General features: G+C 55.5%; 1 protein-coding gene across 6 annotated transcripts in view; it reads right to left on the bottom strand.

Moving 5' to 3' along the window:
• DENND3 (DENN domain containing 3) overlaps positions 1-14588 on the bottom strand; it is a 69228-nt gene that overhangs the window by 32943 nt on the left and 21697 nt on the right. For 5 of the 6 annotated variants that reach the window (XM_089898663.1, XM_089898662.1, XM_089898659.1 and 2 more), the window contains exons 8-13: positions 13213-13328; positions 10019-10174; positions 7984-8080; positions 7076-7179; positions 6343-6542; positions 4761-5282 (exon numbers count right to left, since the gene is read on the bottom strand). In XM_089898663.1, coding sequence (XP_089754789.1) covers positions 4761-5282; positions 6343-6542; positions 7076-7179; positions 7984-8080; positions 10019-10174; positions 13213-13328 — 1195 coding nt within the window. The remainder of the gene's footprint in view (positions 1-4760; positions 5283-6342; positions 6543-7075; positions 7180-7983; positions 8081-10018; positions 10175-13212; positions 13329-14588) is intronic. The other variant, XM_089898660.1, reaches the window with a different exon arrangement.

Raw genomic sequence — 14588 nt, forward strand, 5'->3', positions numbered from 1 at the left:
CTCTAGAGCTGGTGGCAGCCATCTTGGGGCCAGTCCCAGGGTGAAGCTAATGCTAAAGAGAGCAGGTCCTTGGTGACACTCCCACACCACTGGATCAAGCCTTACCTGAAGCCAGATTTATCTCAGTACTCTTTGGGTATGTGAGCAAATAAGTTATTACTTGTAACCGTGATGATCTTAGTTGATACAGCAACCTTCCCAAATGTCCAATATTCAGGGGCTCCGGAGTCAGAGAGAGACCCAAGTCCGAAGCCCAGCTTCACTACTGTTTAGCAGTGTGAACACAGGCCAGCTGTGGAACGAACCTGCTTCCCTGTCTGTAACGTGGAGCTGGAACCACCCCCAACTCCCACTCAGCCGCTAAGAAGTCCGGCCCGTTCTAAGCTCGATGTTTCCCTGTGCCTGGCTCCTGCATCCTCCATTCTGCATCCTGGATCTGTCTGCCCTCCGTCCTCAGAGGGCCCTTCACATCCTACACAGGAAGAAGCTCCTTAGTGGCCTCCTGCCTTCTAAGCTGCCCCCGCCGGCGGCCTGCTTCACTCCACGCCTAGAATGAGGCTCCTCGTATCCACCAGGCCCAGATTCCTCCAGGATCAGGCCCCTCCTCCCCTTCGCACTCCTGCATCCCAGCACAGTGACAAGCATGTTGTTACGTGCCTCTGCACATGCTGGTCTGGAGTGCTTGGACCAGAAAACTCCTACCTATCCTTCAAGACCCAGATAAAATGGCCCATGGGCAGCCTTCCCAGACAAGGGGCCCACTAAGCTGATGCGCTCTTCCCTCACGGCATCTAACAATGCTTGCTGTGCTCTACCCTCTATACAGGCCCAGCTGCCCTGGGCAGCTTGGTCCTAGATCAGGAGACTGAGGACTGGAGAGGAAAGCCCTGCCGGCGGGTGGGCAGGTGCCAGGCAGACGGCCCGCCGACGCCATGCCTTCGTGGGTCTGCCTTTCCCACTGGGGGCCTGCTCGGGATGCAGAAGCCTCCCCGTCTCAGCCTGGCTGGAGGCCAGATCTAAGAGGTCAAGAAAGGCTGTGAGGACTTCCCTGGTGGCGCAGTGGTTGAGAGTCCGCCTGCCGATGCAGGGGACACAGGTTCGTGCCCCGGTCCAGGAGGATCCCACGTGCTGCGGAGCAGCTGGGCCCGTGAGCCATGGCCGCTGAGCCTGCGCGTCCGGAGCCTGTGCTCCGCAACGGGAGAGGCCACAACAGTGAGAGGCTCGCGTACCGCAAAAAAAAAAAAAAAAAAAAAGAAAGGCTCTGAAAGCTCGGCTCTGGTTCCCTAGCACCTGCCAGATAACGGTTTCCTGGGGAATTTGCTGTCGTGGCCACAACTGAGTCTGGCCTCATCCCCACACAGTGCAGGCACAGAAACATTCAGGTGAAAACCTCCCAGGTGGCAGGATTCTGAGTTGGTTCTCCTCTGGCTCACCTGTGTTTTTCTAATTGCCTTACAACCGTGGTCTACTACTTCAAATTTGTTTAACGTCCTTGGATCCAAACAGAATCACACCACAGTGGGATATCTGTATATACTTGGGTCGTTTTTAGAAAGTAAGTTACTGAGGGACTTCCCTGGCGGTCCAGTGGTTAAGACTTTGTCTTCCAGTGCAGGGGGTGCGGGTTCAATCCCTGGTCAGGGAGCTAAGACCCCACATGCCCTGCGGCCAAAAAACCAAAACAAAATAGAAGCAATATCGTAACAAATTCACTGAAGACTTTAAAAACGGTCCATGTCAAAAAAAATCTTAAAAAAAGAAAGTCACTGAAAAAAATGAAGCACAAGGGCCGGTGGGCAGGTGCCCAGGCAGACGGGCCCGGGGGTCCCTGTGCTGGGCAGCGAGGCACCAAGAGGGCGCGCATCAGGGTGGGGCCCCTGACCCCGTGACACGGTTCTCATCCCGCTTCCATTTTGGAAAGGCTCCTCCGTGTAGCTGCCTCTGACTGGGGCGCCTCCATCTACGCCTCCTGGCGGTTCTGAATGATTATATTTTTAATCAGAAGCACGTGGCTATTTTAAGTGGACGACAACGAAGAGGATGTTTAGTCTACGTAGCCAAGGAAAAGCCCAAGAATCAGAAGAGCGCGAGAGGGGAGTTGGGGAGAACCACGAAGCCATTACTTAATGAAAGTTGGAGCCAAAGATGCCGGACGTGGAGCCTGGAGCCAAGAAACCCGTCCCTTCTGTCATTAGGACAAATGCTCCCACCATCTGGGTCCCTGCACAGTGCCGGGGCCAAGCGGAGCGAAGCGCAGGTCCCCAGAACCGGAAACGGCTTCCTCTCGCGGGCAGACGGGAGGCGGGCTCGCGGGCTTTGAGAGCCGAGGTGAAGGACACCAGAGAGGCCAGGGATGCCCACGCGGGCCTGTGGACGCCACCCCTGCCAGGGCCGCAGCACAGCTGGACGGTGCACATCCATGGCACTCACACAGCAATAGCCACCGTGCACGCAAGGGGCCACCACGCACATCCACAGCTGCGGACAGAACACTCATTCATCTCCAATCCTGCACAAAAATGCCAACTGTTCATCTCTGCCCCTCACCCGCACTCCAACACAACCCCTCCAGCTCATCTATGGGGGAGGCAGAGTCACCGGCTCCCGTGGGCCACACTGAAGGCCACACACAGCTGACTCCCCGCCCTGGGGCCAGGTCGTGAGGGCCCTGCACCTCGAATACCAGACTCCGACGTGTGTTCTTATGTTACATCTGTTTATTCTAAGATGGTGACCTTCAGCTTTGACCTAATCCTTTTATTAGCACATACGCGCCCGTCAGGCAGAAACGTACATTGGATGCTGCGCGACAACGGTGCACGTATCCCAGAATCAAGGCCAACAATGACCTGCTTGCAATGCGAATGGAGCCTAAGTGACAACAGGGCCATCGACGGCACTGTCACCGTGGTCATCTGAGGATGCCCTCCCGGGTGTCCTTTCACGTCCCTGCAAGTCTGGGGCTGCTGGACGGCGCCCACGTGTCCAGCTGTAAGCCACACTGTCTGGCTCCCGTGGGACACGCTTCTGGCCAAGGAGAGGTGAGAGCTGGGAGGGCCAGGCCCTCTTCTCCCAGGAAAAGAGCGCCGCCCAGGCCATCGGCCCCCCGGGCTGCGCAGCAACGGGCTGGGCTGGGGGGAGAGGAAGGAGCCGGCTGCACGTCCAGACACCTCGTCACACGAGAACAGCACCCCCGGGTGGATTATGCCGTGGTACTTCAGGCCCTGCAGCTGGCCTAGTGCTCGTATCCTTGTGTCCTCGCGAGGGCCCGCGCACGAAGGCGGGGGCAGGGCCTCCTCTGAGAGTGCTGAGCCCCACAGCGCCTGCGCCCCACCTCCCGGTGGCCTGGGTGCTGCTGGTTGACCCCGCGAGAACCTCTGCCCCTGGCGGACTCAGTGCACCCCCCACTGCCCTGCCCATGGGAGTCCCCTGGGCAGCACCAGTCGCCCACAGATGCCCAGGGAGACGAGACTGGCTGGCCAAGACGGGCCACTTCTCCGCGGCCGACATAAGGTGACACCACGCGGAGGGCCCCGTGGGCGCTGGGCCGGCCGCGCCCCCATCAGACCGATGGAGGGACTGTGAACAAGCGGCCCCATCCCTCCACTGGTGGGAAGGCGGCGCGCGTGGGTACAGAGAGGTCGGGCAACTCGACGGCAGCCGCGTAACAAGGAAGGACATCCCACACCAGTTACCAGCAAAGCACGGCCTTTCCAGAGGACACAGGGGCTCCCGCACAGGACACGGAAGGAGGTCCGACCCGATGGAAAAACAGGCCAGGCTGTGCCGCGCAGCTCCAAGGAGAGAGGCCCAGACGCTCCGAGCACAGGTGCCGACGCTCAGTGCAAGGCCACCTTGCTCACCAAACCACAGAACACTTCAGACGACTGCCCCCCGCGCTGCAGACCTGCCTTGAGGGACCTGCTGGGGGGATGGCAGCTCCCACCCGACGGGGCTGCAGCAGCATCCTAGAGAAGGCCATCCACGCCCGGGGGGCAGGCTGCGAGCCTCACTCGTCAGCATCGGGACAGGCGGACACGACCAAGGGTACAGGCCAACACGCTGCACCGCCCTCGGCACGGCGAGATGCCTGTGAGCGCCACGGATACGCTTTGAAAATGCAGGCCGACACACACGTACCGCGTGAGTCACGTATAGTTTACAAACGCACAAATCCTATGTTCTGCTTGTGGGTGCATCCACGTGCCGCAAATGCATAAGAACTTGGTCAGAAGGGAAAGGTCAAGTTTGGGACAGTGTCCCTCTGAGGAGGGAGGGGCGGAAAGGGTTCTGGACCAACCAGACGACTGCAGTAAACGTGGGAAACAAAAGCAGCGGGGGTGGAGGTGCCTGAAGCATTCCGGCTGGAGCCATGCGTCCCCATGTGGGAGGAAGGGGTCAGCACACAGCGAGCAACCCCCCAGGACGGGAGAGATGCCATTAAGCGTCACCAGGCCCTCCATCCCCACCCCCTTCCCAGAGCCTCGGCCAGCCCAGGAAGCAGGTAAAGCCCCCGCCCGCCCGCGCCGCAAGGCTCCTCCAGGCTGGGCCGACCTGCCCTCGAGGGTCTGCACCGCCCACCCCGGGTATCCTCCTACCTACGGTTACTGCCTCGAGGGTCTGCGCCACCCACCCCGCGGGCATCCTCCTACCTACGGTTAATGCCTCGAGGGTCTGCGCCACCCACCCCGCGGGCATCCTCCTACCTACGGTTACTGCCTCGAGGGTCTGCGCCACCCACCCCGCGGGCATCCTCCTACCTACGGTTAATGCCTCAAAGAGCCGATGTATGATGCCCGCATCCTTCACGATGCCCGACTCCTGCACCCTCTTCACAAAGTCGTCCAGCTGCATGTGCTTCTTGGGCAGCTCGAAGTTCTTCACGCGGTCGTCGGCCTTGGGGGTGTCCTTGGGCTTGTCCACGACCGCACTGATGAGCCGGCGAAGCTCGGGCGTCCGCTCGGCCTGCACGCGCTCGGGCGCCGACAGGGACTCCACCGTCCTCTGGACGAGGTCGGTGGGAAAGATGCGCACATCCGTCTTGTACAGGCTCTGGAAGTCCAGGAGGGCGCCCAGCAGCTGGCCCTGCATCAGCTGGACAAGCCCTCGCAGGTAGAAGTACCTCGCCAGCAGCACCGAGTTCTCGGGGGCCAGCGAGTCCATGACTTTGCTCAGCTGGGCCACGCAGTCCGCGTGGAACGCCTGCACACACTGGCCCACCAGTGGAAAGTGGATTTCCGGGATCTTGAAGGTGTATGTCAACTTGGGGGGCACGTCCAGAACTGAGGAGTGAAGGGGAGATGAACGGTTAGCACAGACCTTAGAAACAGACACGCGTTCCCACCCCATCACTCTGCCCAGGGCCGTTTCTGTGCCTTGGGTGCAGCGTGGAGCAGGACACCCCGTGCCTCTTCCAGAAAGCTCCACATGCCCCACGCTGAACGGGGCCCCTCACTGCTCCCATGGCACAAATAATGTTATTTGTTAAAACTGCTGATGCTAAGTTGAAACACGTGGCGGTGAGTCTTTGTTGAAGGACTAAGCTAATAACCTAGGCCGAGACGCACCTGCCAGGCGGGTAAGCCTCCCAAACAGCTGTTTCATTCACCTTAGCAGCAGCTCTGCGCCATGGGTACTGTTACCACACCCATCTCCCAGGGTGGGGACTGAGGCCTCCCCGGGTCCCCGGTACACAGCTACTGGGTACCCCAGGGTCACACAGCCAGGAAGCAGCTGTGCAGGGGACTCAGACTCACGAGGAGCCTCCAGAAGGTCAGTAAGGTCTTTTCATTTGAACACGCGGCCCCTCCTGGCGTCGCCGGCATGATCTCCACTCAGCCTCCAGCTCTCCCGCGAATGCGCCAGGAGGTACCAGCTGGTACTGGTGCCTTAGCCCGAGGCAGCAGCCACTGGGGGCCCAAGCAGCTCACAGCGCTGGCCTCACTGCTGTTTATCCCACGGGCACTGGCTTCCTCTGTACCCTCAGCCCCTAGGAAGGGCCTGGCAATCACTGGGGGCCTAAGAGTTGCTGCATCCCCTTAGACAGTCATATATGTAAACACATATCTCCTATGTACACATACACATACGTGCATATACACACACAAGTATGAAAACAGTGGGACAGGGCGATGGAAAATACAGACGAGAAATCGCTTTCTGTAACGAGCATAGTCTGCAAAATGAATGTTCTAAAAATATTTCAAATGACTAATTGTCAGAAAGCAACAGCCATAAACCCCCCTTCGCTTCTACTGAAACGAGCTGTGGTTTCTTTCAGTGACAGGCAGCATGAGAGCCAAGTGAGTGAGAAAAGCCACAGCACGGGCGTGGCTGCACCACCTGTGTGGCTGCTTCCACAATCCTCGGTACGTATCTTCCGCAGCGACGAGTTCCGGGGTGGCAGCTCGGGCACCGTGATGTCCTGCAGGTTGGGCATGCTGACCACCATGCGCCTGTGAGCCCCGTGTGGGGCTGAGGACTTCCGGCTGGCCATCTTCTCGACTGTGGGTCTTCTTGGACTCAGGAGCATCCCGTCTATCCTGGGTGGAAAAACCCAACACCTTGTAGACACAGCAACGGTTGAAGCACAGGCTCAACTGGGCATTTTCCCCACCGTGGTGACCAGAATCCAGCATTCCCACACCGAGTGGGAAACGGCGGGCACACTCCTGGCTCTCCCACGTGTAGTGAAGGCTGCATACGGTCCACACCCCAGGAGAAGCCACAACACACAGAACAAGGGCGTCGTCGACAGCCGACACGCGTTTGAGGGGTTCAGGAAAAGCGGCATGGAAGAGGCGGGAAACGGTGACGATGTGGGGAGAGAAAGAGAAGGAAATGGGGAGAAAACAGCACAAAGACCCAGAGCTGCCTCTGCAGGTACGTTCAGCGTCCCCTGCAAGAAACAGAAATGCACGGGGAGGAGCCTGACGTGTTACCCAACTCATTATGAATTTCTAAATGTGAGACTTCTCTGATCTAATTTATCATTTATCCTTCCAAATAAAACTGTGCTCCTTGAGCACACGGACACCCAAGGAGTCGTGCATCCTTTAGAACGTAATATGCAAACCTGTCCTCTTCGGACTGCGTGTGGAGGTCCATCTGGGCAAAGGCGTCCATCCTTCTGCTGAGCCGAGCCTTGAGGAAAGCATGAAACATATAGGTATCCAAGACCTGGAACAGACGCCGAGGGGCGGGTTATTGTGCCTGCTTCACGGTCCTTTCCTCCCCGAGCTGCCAGGGCACCTGCAGCCACTGCACGAGTGGCCCTTCCCGACCCACCGAGGCCTCTCGCCAGCACCTTTGGACAAAAGTGCCCAGACACAGGTAGCTTTCTTCATTTATCATAATCTAAGATTTCCCCTCAATCCCTCACCAGCCAATCTCAAAGAATCAGCCACTCTTTGCATTTGAAAAACCACAGAAAGTTCAAAAGTCCAAACCACCCTGCCCCCCGGGACAGCAGCAGCCGCAGTCCCTGTGTTTCATCATGGATTCTGGTGTCTCCTGGGGACGGCAGCCTCTCTAACGCTCCGCACCTCACAGCCAGCGCACCCCGTCTCCAGACTCACACGCGCCAATCTCCAAGTCAGCTCCCAGGGAGTGTGGATGCTGCCCGGCCCTGGGAAGGGGGCGGTGATGGGAAGGGCATGGAATTGTGTGGCGTGATGGAAAGGTTCTAGATCCAGACTGAGGAAGGGGCGACCAGGTACACGCCTTGGTCAAAACTCTGCACACGCTATACTTAAAATGGGTGCATTCTGTTATATGTGAATGCCACTCTAAAAAGTCAATTAAAAAAAATCAGAGCTGGCCAAAGGATCAGAAGAAACCACGCTAAAACAAACTTTTAGAAAAGCTAAGACACTGAATAAAATATTAACAGATACTGGAAACACTTGACTTGAAAAATACTTTAGATACAGAAAAGGGCGAAGGATCGACTATACACACACACAAACCCCACACACCTCTTACCTGTTTATAAAACTGCTGGTCCCCTGGAGCTCTTGTTTTGAGAAACTCTTCACTATTGAACACCCTATGTTCATAATTTAAGTGATTCTTCACTCCCCTGATGAAGAAAGATAGTCTAAGAGTTGAAATATTTTTAAATACATGAAAAAGACATTGCTGTCAGCAGAAAAAAAGTAACAAGAAATACACACTTTCAAAAGCCCTGTCTGTAGGAACAGTACTCTGAGCACTGAGGGACACGGTTTGGATGTATTCTGTGGCGGGGCTTTCTCGTCACTTCAAGCACGGCTTTCCCCCAACTGGAATGAAGCTCAGGGTGGGGGGGTGTCTGTCTTCTTCGAGCCCCCTAGCTCCTTATGCAAATGAAGACGAAATCATCCATAATTGTTCATACAAACAAAACTGAGTTCAGGGTGGTGACACAGGAAGGGCACCCAGACTCTGAGCACTGACCCAGCTCGGCCGCTAGCCTGACCCTCGCCGGCCACTTCCCCATCCTACACCGTGGGGACTTGGGCACATGACCCCCTGATCTACCGTGAGAGCCTACCAATAGAATCAGTAATCCTACAGGGCATATTCAGAACGTAGCACGTTCGATGTTTTCCTTCTCTTGTGAGGGAAAAAATTACTTCATCTGATATCGTATTTTCTTTTTAATGAACTAAACTCATCAAGTTTGCAGAGTATTAAAAAACAAAAACCTTCATGAAAGATTTCATATTAAAAGAACAAAAGGAAAACTACATTTCGACAACCACACAAATTATACTCCTCTGAGCAAAGAGCTAATACAACCTTATCTATAACGTGACATCCCGTTTTCCCTAATAAATCATTTGCTTACATAAATACAGACAGCCAAAGAATACAGCCATTAAAATGCTGATTTTGAAAGGATCACACTGAGTGTCATCAAGTTGGCCAGCTCTGGTCTAAAGACCCCTCCCAGGCAGGGTCTGTCCAGATCAGAAGGGGACCTGGTGTTGCCACCCTCCCTGCTACACAACCCGGGCGGGGGGGGGGGGGGGGGGGGGGGGCGGGGAGAGGGAGAGAGAGAGAGAGAGAGAGGGGGAGAGGGAGAGAGGGAGAGACGGGGGGAGGGAGAGGGAGAGAGGGAGAGACGGGGGGAGGGAGAGGGAGAGAGGGAGAGACGGGGGGAGGGAGAGAGAGAGAGAGAGAGGGAGAGTGGGAGGGAGAGAGAGGGAGAGAGGGAGAGGGGGAAGGGAGAGAGAGGGAGGGAGGGAGAGAGAGAGGGAGGGAGAGGGAGGGGGAAAAGGAGGGGGAGAGAGGGAGAGAGAGAGGGAGAGAGAGAGAAAGAGAGAGGGAGAGAGAGAGAGAGGGAGGGGGAGAGAGAGAGAGGGGGAGAGAGGGAGAGAGAGGGAGGGAGGGAGGGAGGGAGGGAGGGAGGGAGGGAGGGAGGGAGAGAGAGAGAGAGAGAAGAGGCTGCAAGACAAAGCAGAGAAGAGAGAGTGGGAAGAAAGAAAAGGCCTGAAGGCTTTGCCACAATAACGCCTTCACAAAGGTGTGCTATAAATGTAGGCATATATTTACTGTTATGCTCCTTAAATGAGTGCACATTTAGGCCAGCAGTAGGCGCTCGACGCCTGCACTGTATCACACTGAAGTAAACACACCGCACTGTCTATTTAACTCATTCAGCTCAAGGGCTGGTTCCCAACAGCACACCATAGATGCTGATGGTGACAGTGAGGGGAAGAAAGAAGAAAAGTTTCTAACGGGGGCCAGTCCTGGGTGCTCCAGTCTGGGCTCTCCTTTGGGCGGGCTTCATTCCCGAAATGATCCGTCTGTCCCCCTACCCGGGTCTGACCATCCAAGGTGGTCATTCGCAAGAGAGACGAGGGGGTGGCAAGGCCCCAGGCGGGGTAAACACACTCCCAGGGATCCTCGTGGGGGCAGGGGCCTCTCTCTCATCACTCCTGGATTTCAGTCCCTGGGCTTTGGGGCCGTGGCCACTGTGGAACCGGGAGCTGGCTGGGGAGCAGGTTACAGACACTGGCGATGCTCTAAACACCTGAAGATGCAGACGAGCAGCTGCAGGGTGATCTGCTGGATCTGACAGTTAAGCCGTTGCTGCCAGGCCCGCCGGCAGGCTCGCCCCTCGTTCAGGTCTGTGCTGGCGCAGAGGTGAGCGAGGTCCAGCTCACGGTGCATCTGAAGGCTCTGGACCCTGGGAAGGAGCACAGAGTCACTGACCACGGCCCAGCCCATATCACGTGACTGACTGCTGCCTACCGGCCAGAGAGAACCCTCCGGGAAGAGGGAAGTTAACACTCTCAGGACACTCAGACTCCCTATCGATAACTGGGGCGGGGAGGGTGTCATTACAAATACATCCCTGTTGGGAGTTTATTCACCTCCCAGCACAAAAGGCTCATTAGTACAGGATTCGCGAAGGCCTCGTCTTTGGACCACGCACTTCTCTACACAAGCTGAGTGTCCTGTCCTCCTTTGCAGGCACCTGCCCTTCCACGACGGCCAAAGGGTTTCCAGTGGGTCTGGGAGGGACCGCGCAGGCTCGGGGGCACGAGGCACGGCCACTTACTTGTCCGGAGGTTCTCAGGGACGGGGGCTCACAGCGGTTTTCATCACACAGGATCCTGGCCTCCCCAACACTGCCCAAGGCTGCACTTTTTTTTTTTTTTTTTTTGGCGGTACGCGGGCCTCTCACCACTGCGGCCTCTCCCGTTGTGGAGCACAGGCTCCGGACGCGCAGGCTCAGCGGCCATGGCTCACGGGCCCAGCCACTCCGTGGCATGTGGGATCTTCCCGGACCGGGGCACGAACCCGCGTCCCCTGCATCGGCAGGCGGACTCTCAACCACTGCGCCACCAGGGAAGCCCCCAAGGCTGCACTTTTACATGAGACTTTGGACACCAGGGAGCAAGTCTGAGGCTTTAAATATGCAAAGTAAACCCACCCAACAGTATCCAAAGGTCAGGTGGGGCAGAGGGGACCCGGCGGACACACACTCTGATCATGATGAGGAAGACAGCACGGCAGTGGGCGGCCAGGCACAGGGGCGTCTCAGGGAAGAAGGGTGCTGCTGCCCCTTGTCTCTCCCGGCCAATACCGAGTGTGGGCGCTCGTCACCCCAGGCCCCGTGGGGAGACCCACTGCCACAGCCCAGATCACGGTCCCAGAGCCCTTCACAGACGAGCCACCGACCACACACAGGTTAGTTCACATTTATAAAGAGCCCCCCACGGTGAGCCTGAGACTCCACGTCCCACTGTCTGGGGACCTGGCCAAGCGAGAATCCAACCCCCAGGCATGTTCTAGAATTCTAACAATAACATGAGGGCAGAGGTAAGATCCCATCTTACTGGGGATGCGCCGCCCAAGTCCACGCTTGAGAAGCTGCGCGCAGCGCCGGCAACACCAGTCCTGGAAAGTCACCCTCGGCAAGTCCGGGGACTGTGGACCACGCTTATCAGAAAGCGACTGGATGATGAGGAACGTGGGTTTCACCTTCGGAGGTCACGCAGGGAGACGCTCCCACCCCGACCCCTGGCTGGGCCCCCTGAGCACCGCCCGCCAGCCACACAGGACTCCACACCCCGAGCCTGGACTCAGCTTGGGGAGTTTTATAAATTTTTTGAAGATGGAAGGAACAATAATGAAGATGGCACTCCCATGTACTTTGTACAAACCATCCAGATAGAAGAAATCATTGATACCAAGGTGTTATAGGCTGAATTGTGTCCCCCCAAATTCCTAGGTTGGAGTCCTAACCCCCAGCACCTCAGAGTGTGACTGTGTTTGGAGATGGGGCCTTTAAGGAGGTAATTAAGTTAAAATGGGGTCACAAGGGTGGACCTAATCCAACATGACTGGTGTCCTTATAAGAGGAGATTGGAACACGGACACCCACAGAGGGACGACGACATGAGGACACAGGTAGAAGACAGTCATCTACACACCAAAAAGAGAGGCCTCAGGAGGAACCAACTCTGCCAACACCATGATCTCGGACTTCCAGCCTCCAGGACTGGGAGACAATAAACGTCTGTTGCTTAGGTGGTGTTTGTTACAGCAGCGCTCACTGACTAATACACAGGTAAGAGGCAGAAATGAGAACAGCCAAGTCAGGGAGCCAACACAGAACCACCCGTTCCTTCCCCTCCACTCAGGCCTCAGCTCCTCCCGCATCCGACCTCCAGCAGACAAAGTAAAGGGGAACAGTCGGCACTGATAAAAGACGGGCTGCGTCACCAGCTCCTGCGTCACCAGAGCAAGAGTCCAGCTACTTGACGACAGCCGGGAGCACCTGCTGCACTAGCCCCCCGCCCCACACCCTCCATGGGTCCCACCACGAGCTGCATGCCAGGCCTGCCTGAAGTCCACACACGAGCTGGAGGACTAAAAGCAGGATCTCTCCCACCACCATTTGATTAGATTCCAAAGGGGGAAACGTCCTCCGCAGGTCCACCTGAGGGAGCCCTGGCTCTGCCCCGACCCACCTGCCCCAGATGCACCTTCTTCCCAGCGTAAATAGTAATCACACCTCCTTTCACCCCCCTGAAAGGAGTACGTGGGGCAGTCCCCGTCAGGCCTCTCCGATCACCACAGAGGCCGCAGGGCCTGCAGAGCCTACAACGATTATTATCTGCCCTTTTTGGAAAAATTTTGTCTTGCCTGATCTCAGCCAATGAAGTGTAGTCATAGAGATGGAAAAACCACAAAGAGCCACAAAACAGGTATGAAAAAATAAGAGAACTAAGAGAGCACTGGGTAGGGGGGTGGGGGGGTGAAAGGGGAAGACAGCTTCCTGCCCAGGGAAGGACGGTGGGTCATGGCCATCAGGGGCCCCCGACTGACAGTGCCATGGGGCAGATGCCACATCTGTTTGCTCATTATATACATACTCTGCCCAATGCATTGGATACATATCTGGTGAGTGGATGGATGAATGAATGAATGAATGAATGAAGGACAGAGAAGGAACTTCAGAGATCACAGGCACAGAAGAGGGTCGAGAGGTGTCCCGGGGGTGTGACCGTCCCCTGGCCTGGGGGCCATCGTTAGTATTTAGACAAGATTGGAATGAAGACAAATGACTTTTATTTTTAAATATTCACAAACAATTTCCGAACTACTAAATATTACATAAACCATCTGTTAATATAAGATTGGAAGAGATACTTGAAATTGGCAAGTATGAACCTGAACAAGATTTTTCCAAATACCTACTATTTCCCCCCTTACCTCTGAATAAACGTCTGTGCCGCCAGGAGAGGGATGTCAGGAACGTCAACGTCCTCATCGTTAGAGTAGGTGATGCTCCCAGTGTCAATGTTTATCAGAATTAAACCATCGGCTTCCTATAAAATAAGTTTGTAAAGATCGGAGTAAGAATCTGAATTTGTATACATCTTTGAAAACACAAAGATACACTTTGCATTCACCAAGATCGTGTCATCGATAATTAAATTATCGTATCTAATATGCACACAAAGCCTTATATTATCTACCAGAAAAATGCGGCTATACCGTGAGTTAGGTTAACAAGCTAATTTGATTAAAAATGCCTCGAGTCAAGATTCCAACACAGGAGGTCAGGCCTTCACCCACCCTTGTGCAAACACTCCATGTACCACTTCAGGGAGCCTGGAGAGAACATTCCAGAGCCCCAGTGGGAGCACTCCTACATTCAACACTCAGGGTGCCCGCTGAATGGCCCAGCCCGCTCTGCGCCCCACCCGTCCCAGGACCAGAGCACAGGCGGGTCCTGGGCTCAGGGATCCCACACACTTAAGAGTTCTTGAGATGTGTGGATGGCTTACTTGTTAAGTCTCATCTGTGACAAAACACACAAATAATGAGTCACACTCCTGAGTTCTACACTTCAACTGTCCCAGGAACAGGACGCCAGAACCCTCCCCAGCTTTCACGCTGGGCCGGCCTCTCAACACGCGTTTCATGGCACGTGAAATAGGCACAAACACGCCTCCCAGAGTAGAGTGCTAAACCAGCAGGGGGCAGGCCACGCTCGTGAGCACGGACACGGAGCTTTTACAAGGACCCCTTCCGAGCTCCCAGCACATCGAGAAGACACCCAAACCCCAAAACGCTTTCAGTCAAGACCTCCTGCTTTGCCCTAAAAACCATCCAGAACAGGTAAACCACTAAAACGACTTCCTTTGTGACTGCGGACTGGAATCAAGTAAATATGTCTGCAAGTTTCCCTCCTAAAGGGGCTGAAACAAGACGGTTTTTCCCCTAATGACTAAAAAAAGAAACACAATTTTGAACTACAAAGTATGCCGATTTTTTTCCTCATTTGCGAGGGTGACGTTTTTCCATTCCTTCCATGAGGTCTGAATGGCCTTTTCCCACAGTGTTTGTCCCCTGGTGAATCATAGGTTCTGCCAACAACACAGACGTCCCGGCTCCGCCCCAGGAGGGACGCTGGGCTTGGCCAGGATTTGTTCTAAAACGCCGGGAAAAAAAATGGATGATGACTGAGGACAAAGAGGGGTGCACAGCATCCCTTCCACTCTTCTCTCAGCTTTTGCGTACACTTAGAAATTTTCAAAATAAAGTTAAACAACACTGTAAGTCAACTATACTCTAATAAAAAT

Source organism: Delphinapterus leucas, chromosome 17 (genome assembly GCF_059928025.1).
Source record: "Delphinapterus leucas isolate spDelLeu-1000000601 "Yukka" chromosome 17, BTC_Dleu_Yukka2, whole genome shotgun sequence".
Taxonomy (NCBI): Eukaryota; Metazoa; Chordata; class Mammalia; order Artiodactyla; family Monodontidae; genus Delphinapterus; species Delphinapterus leucas.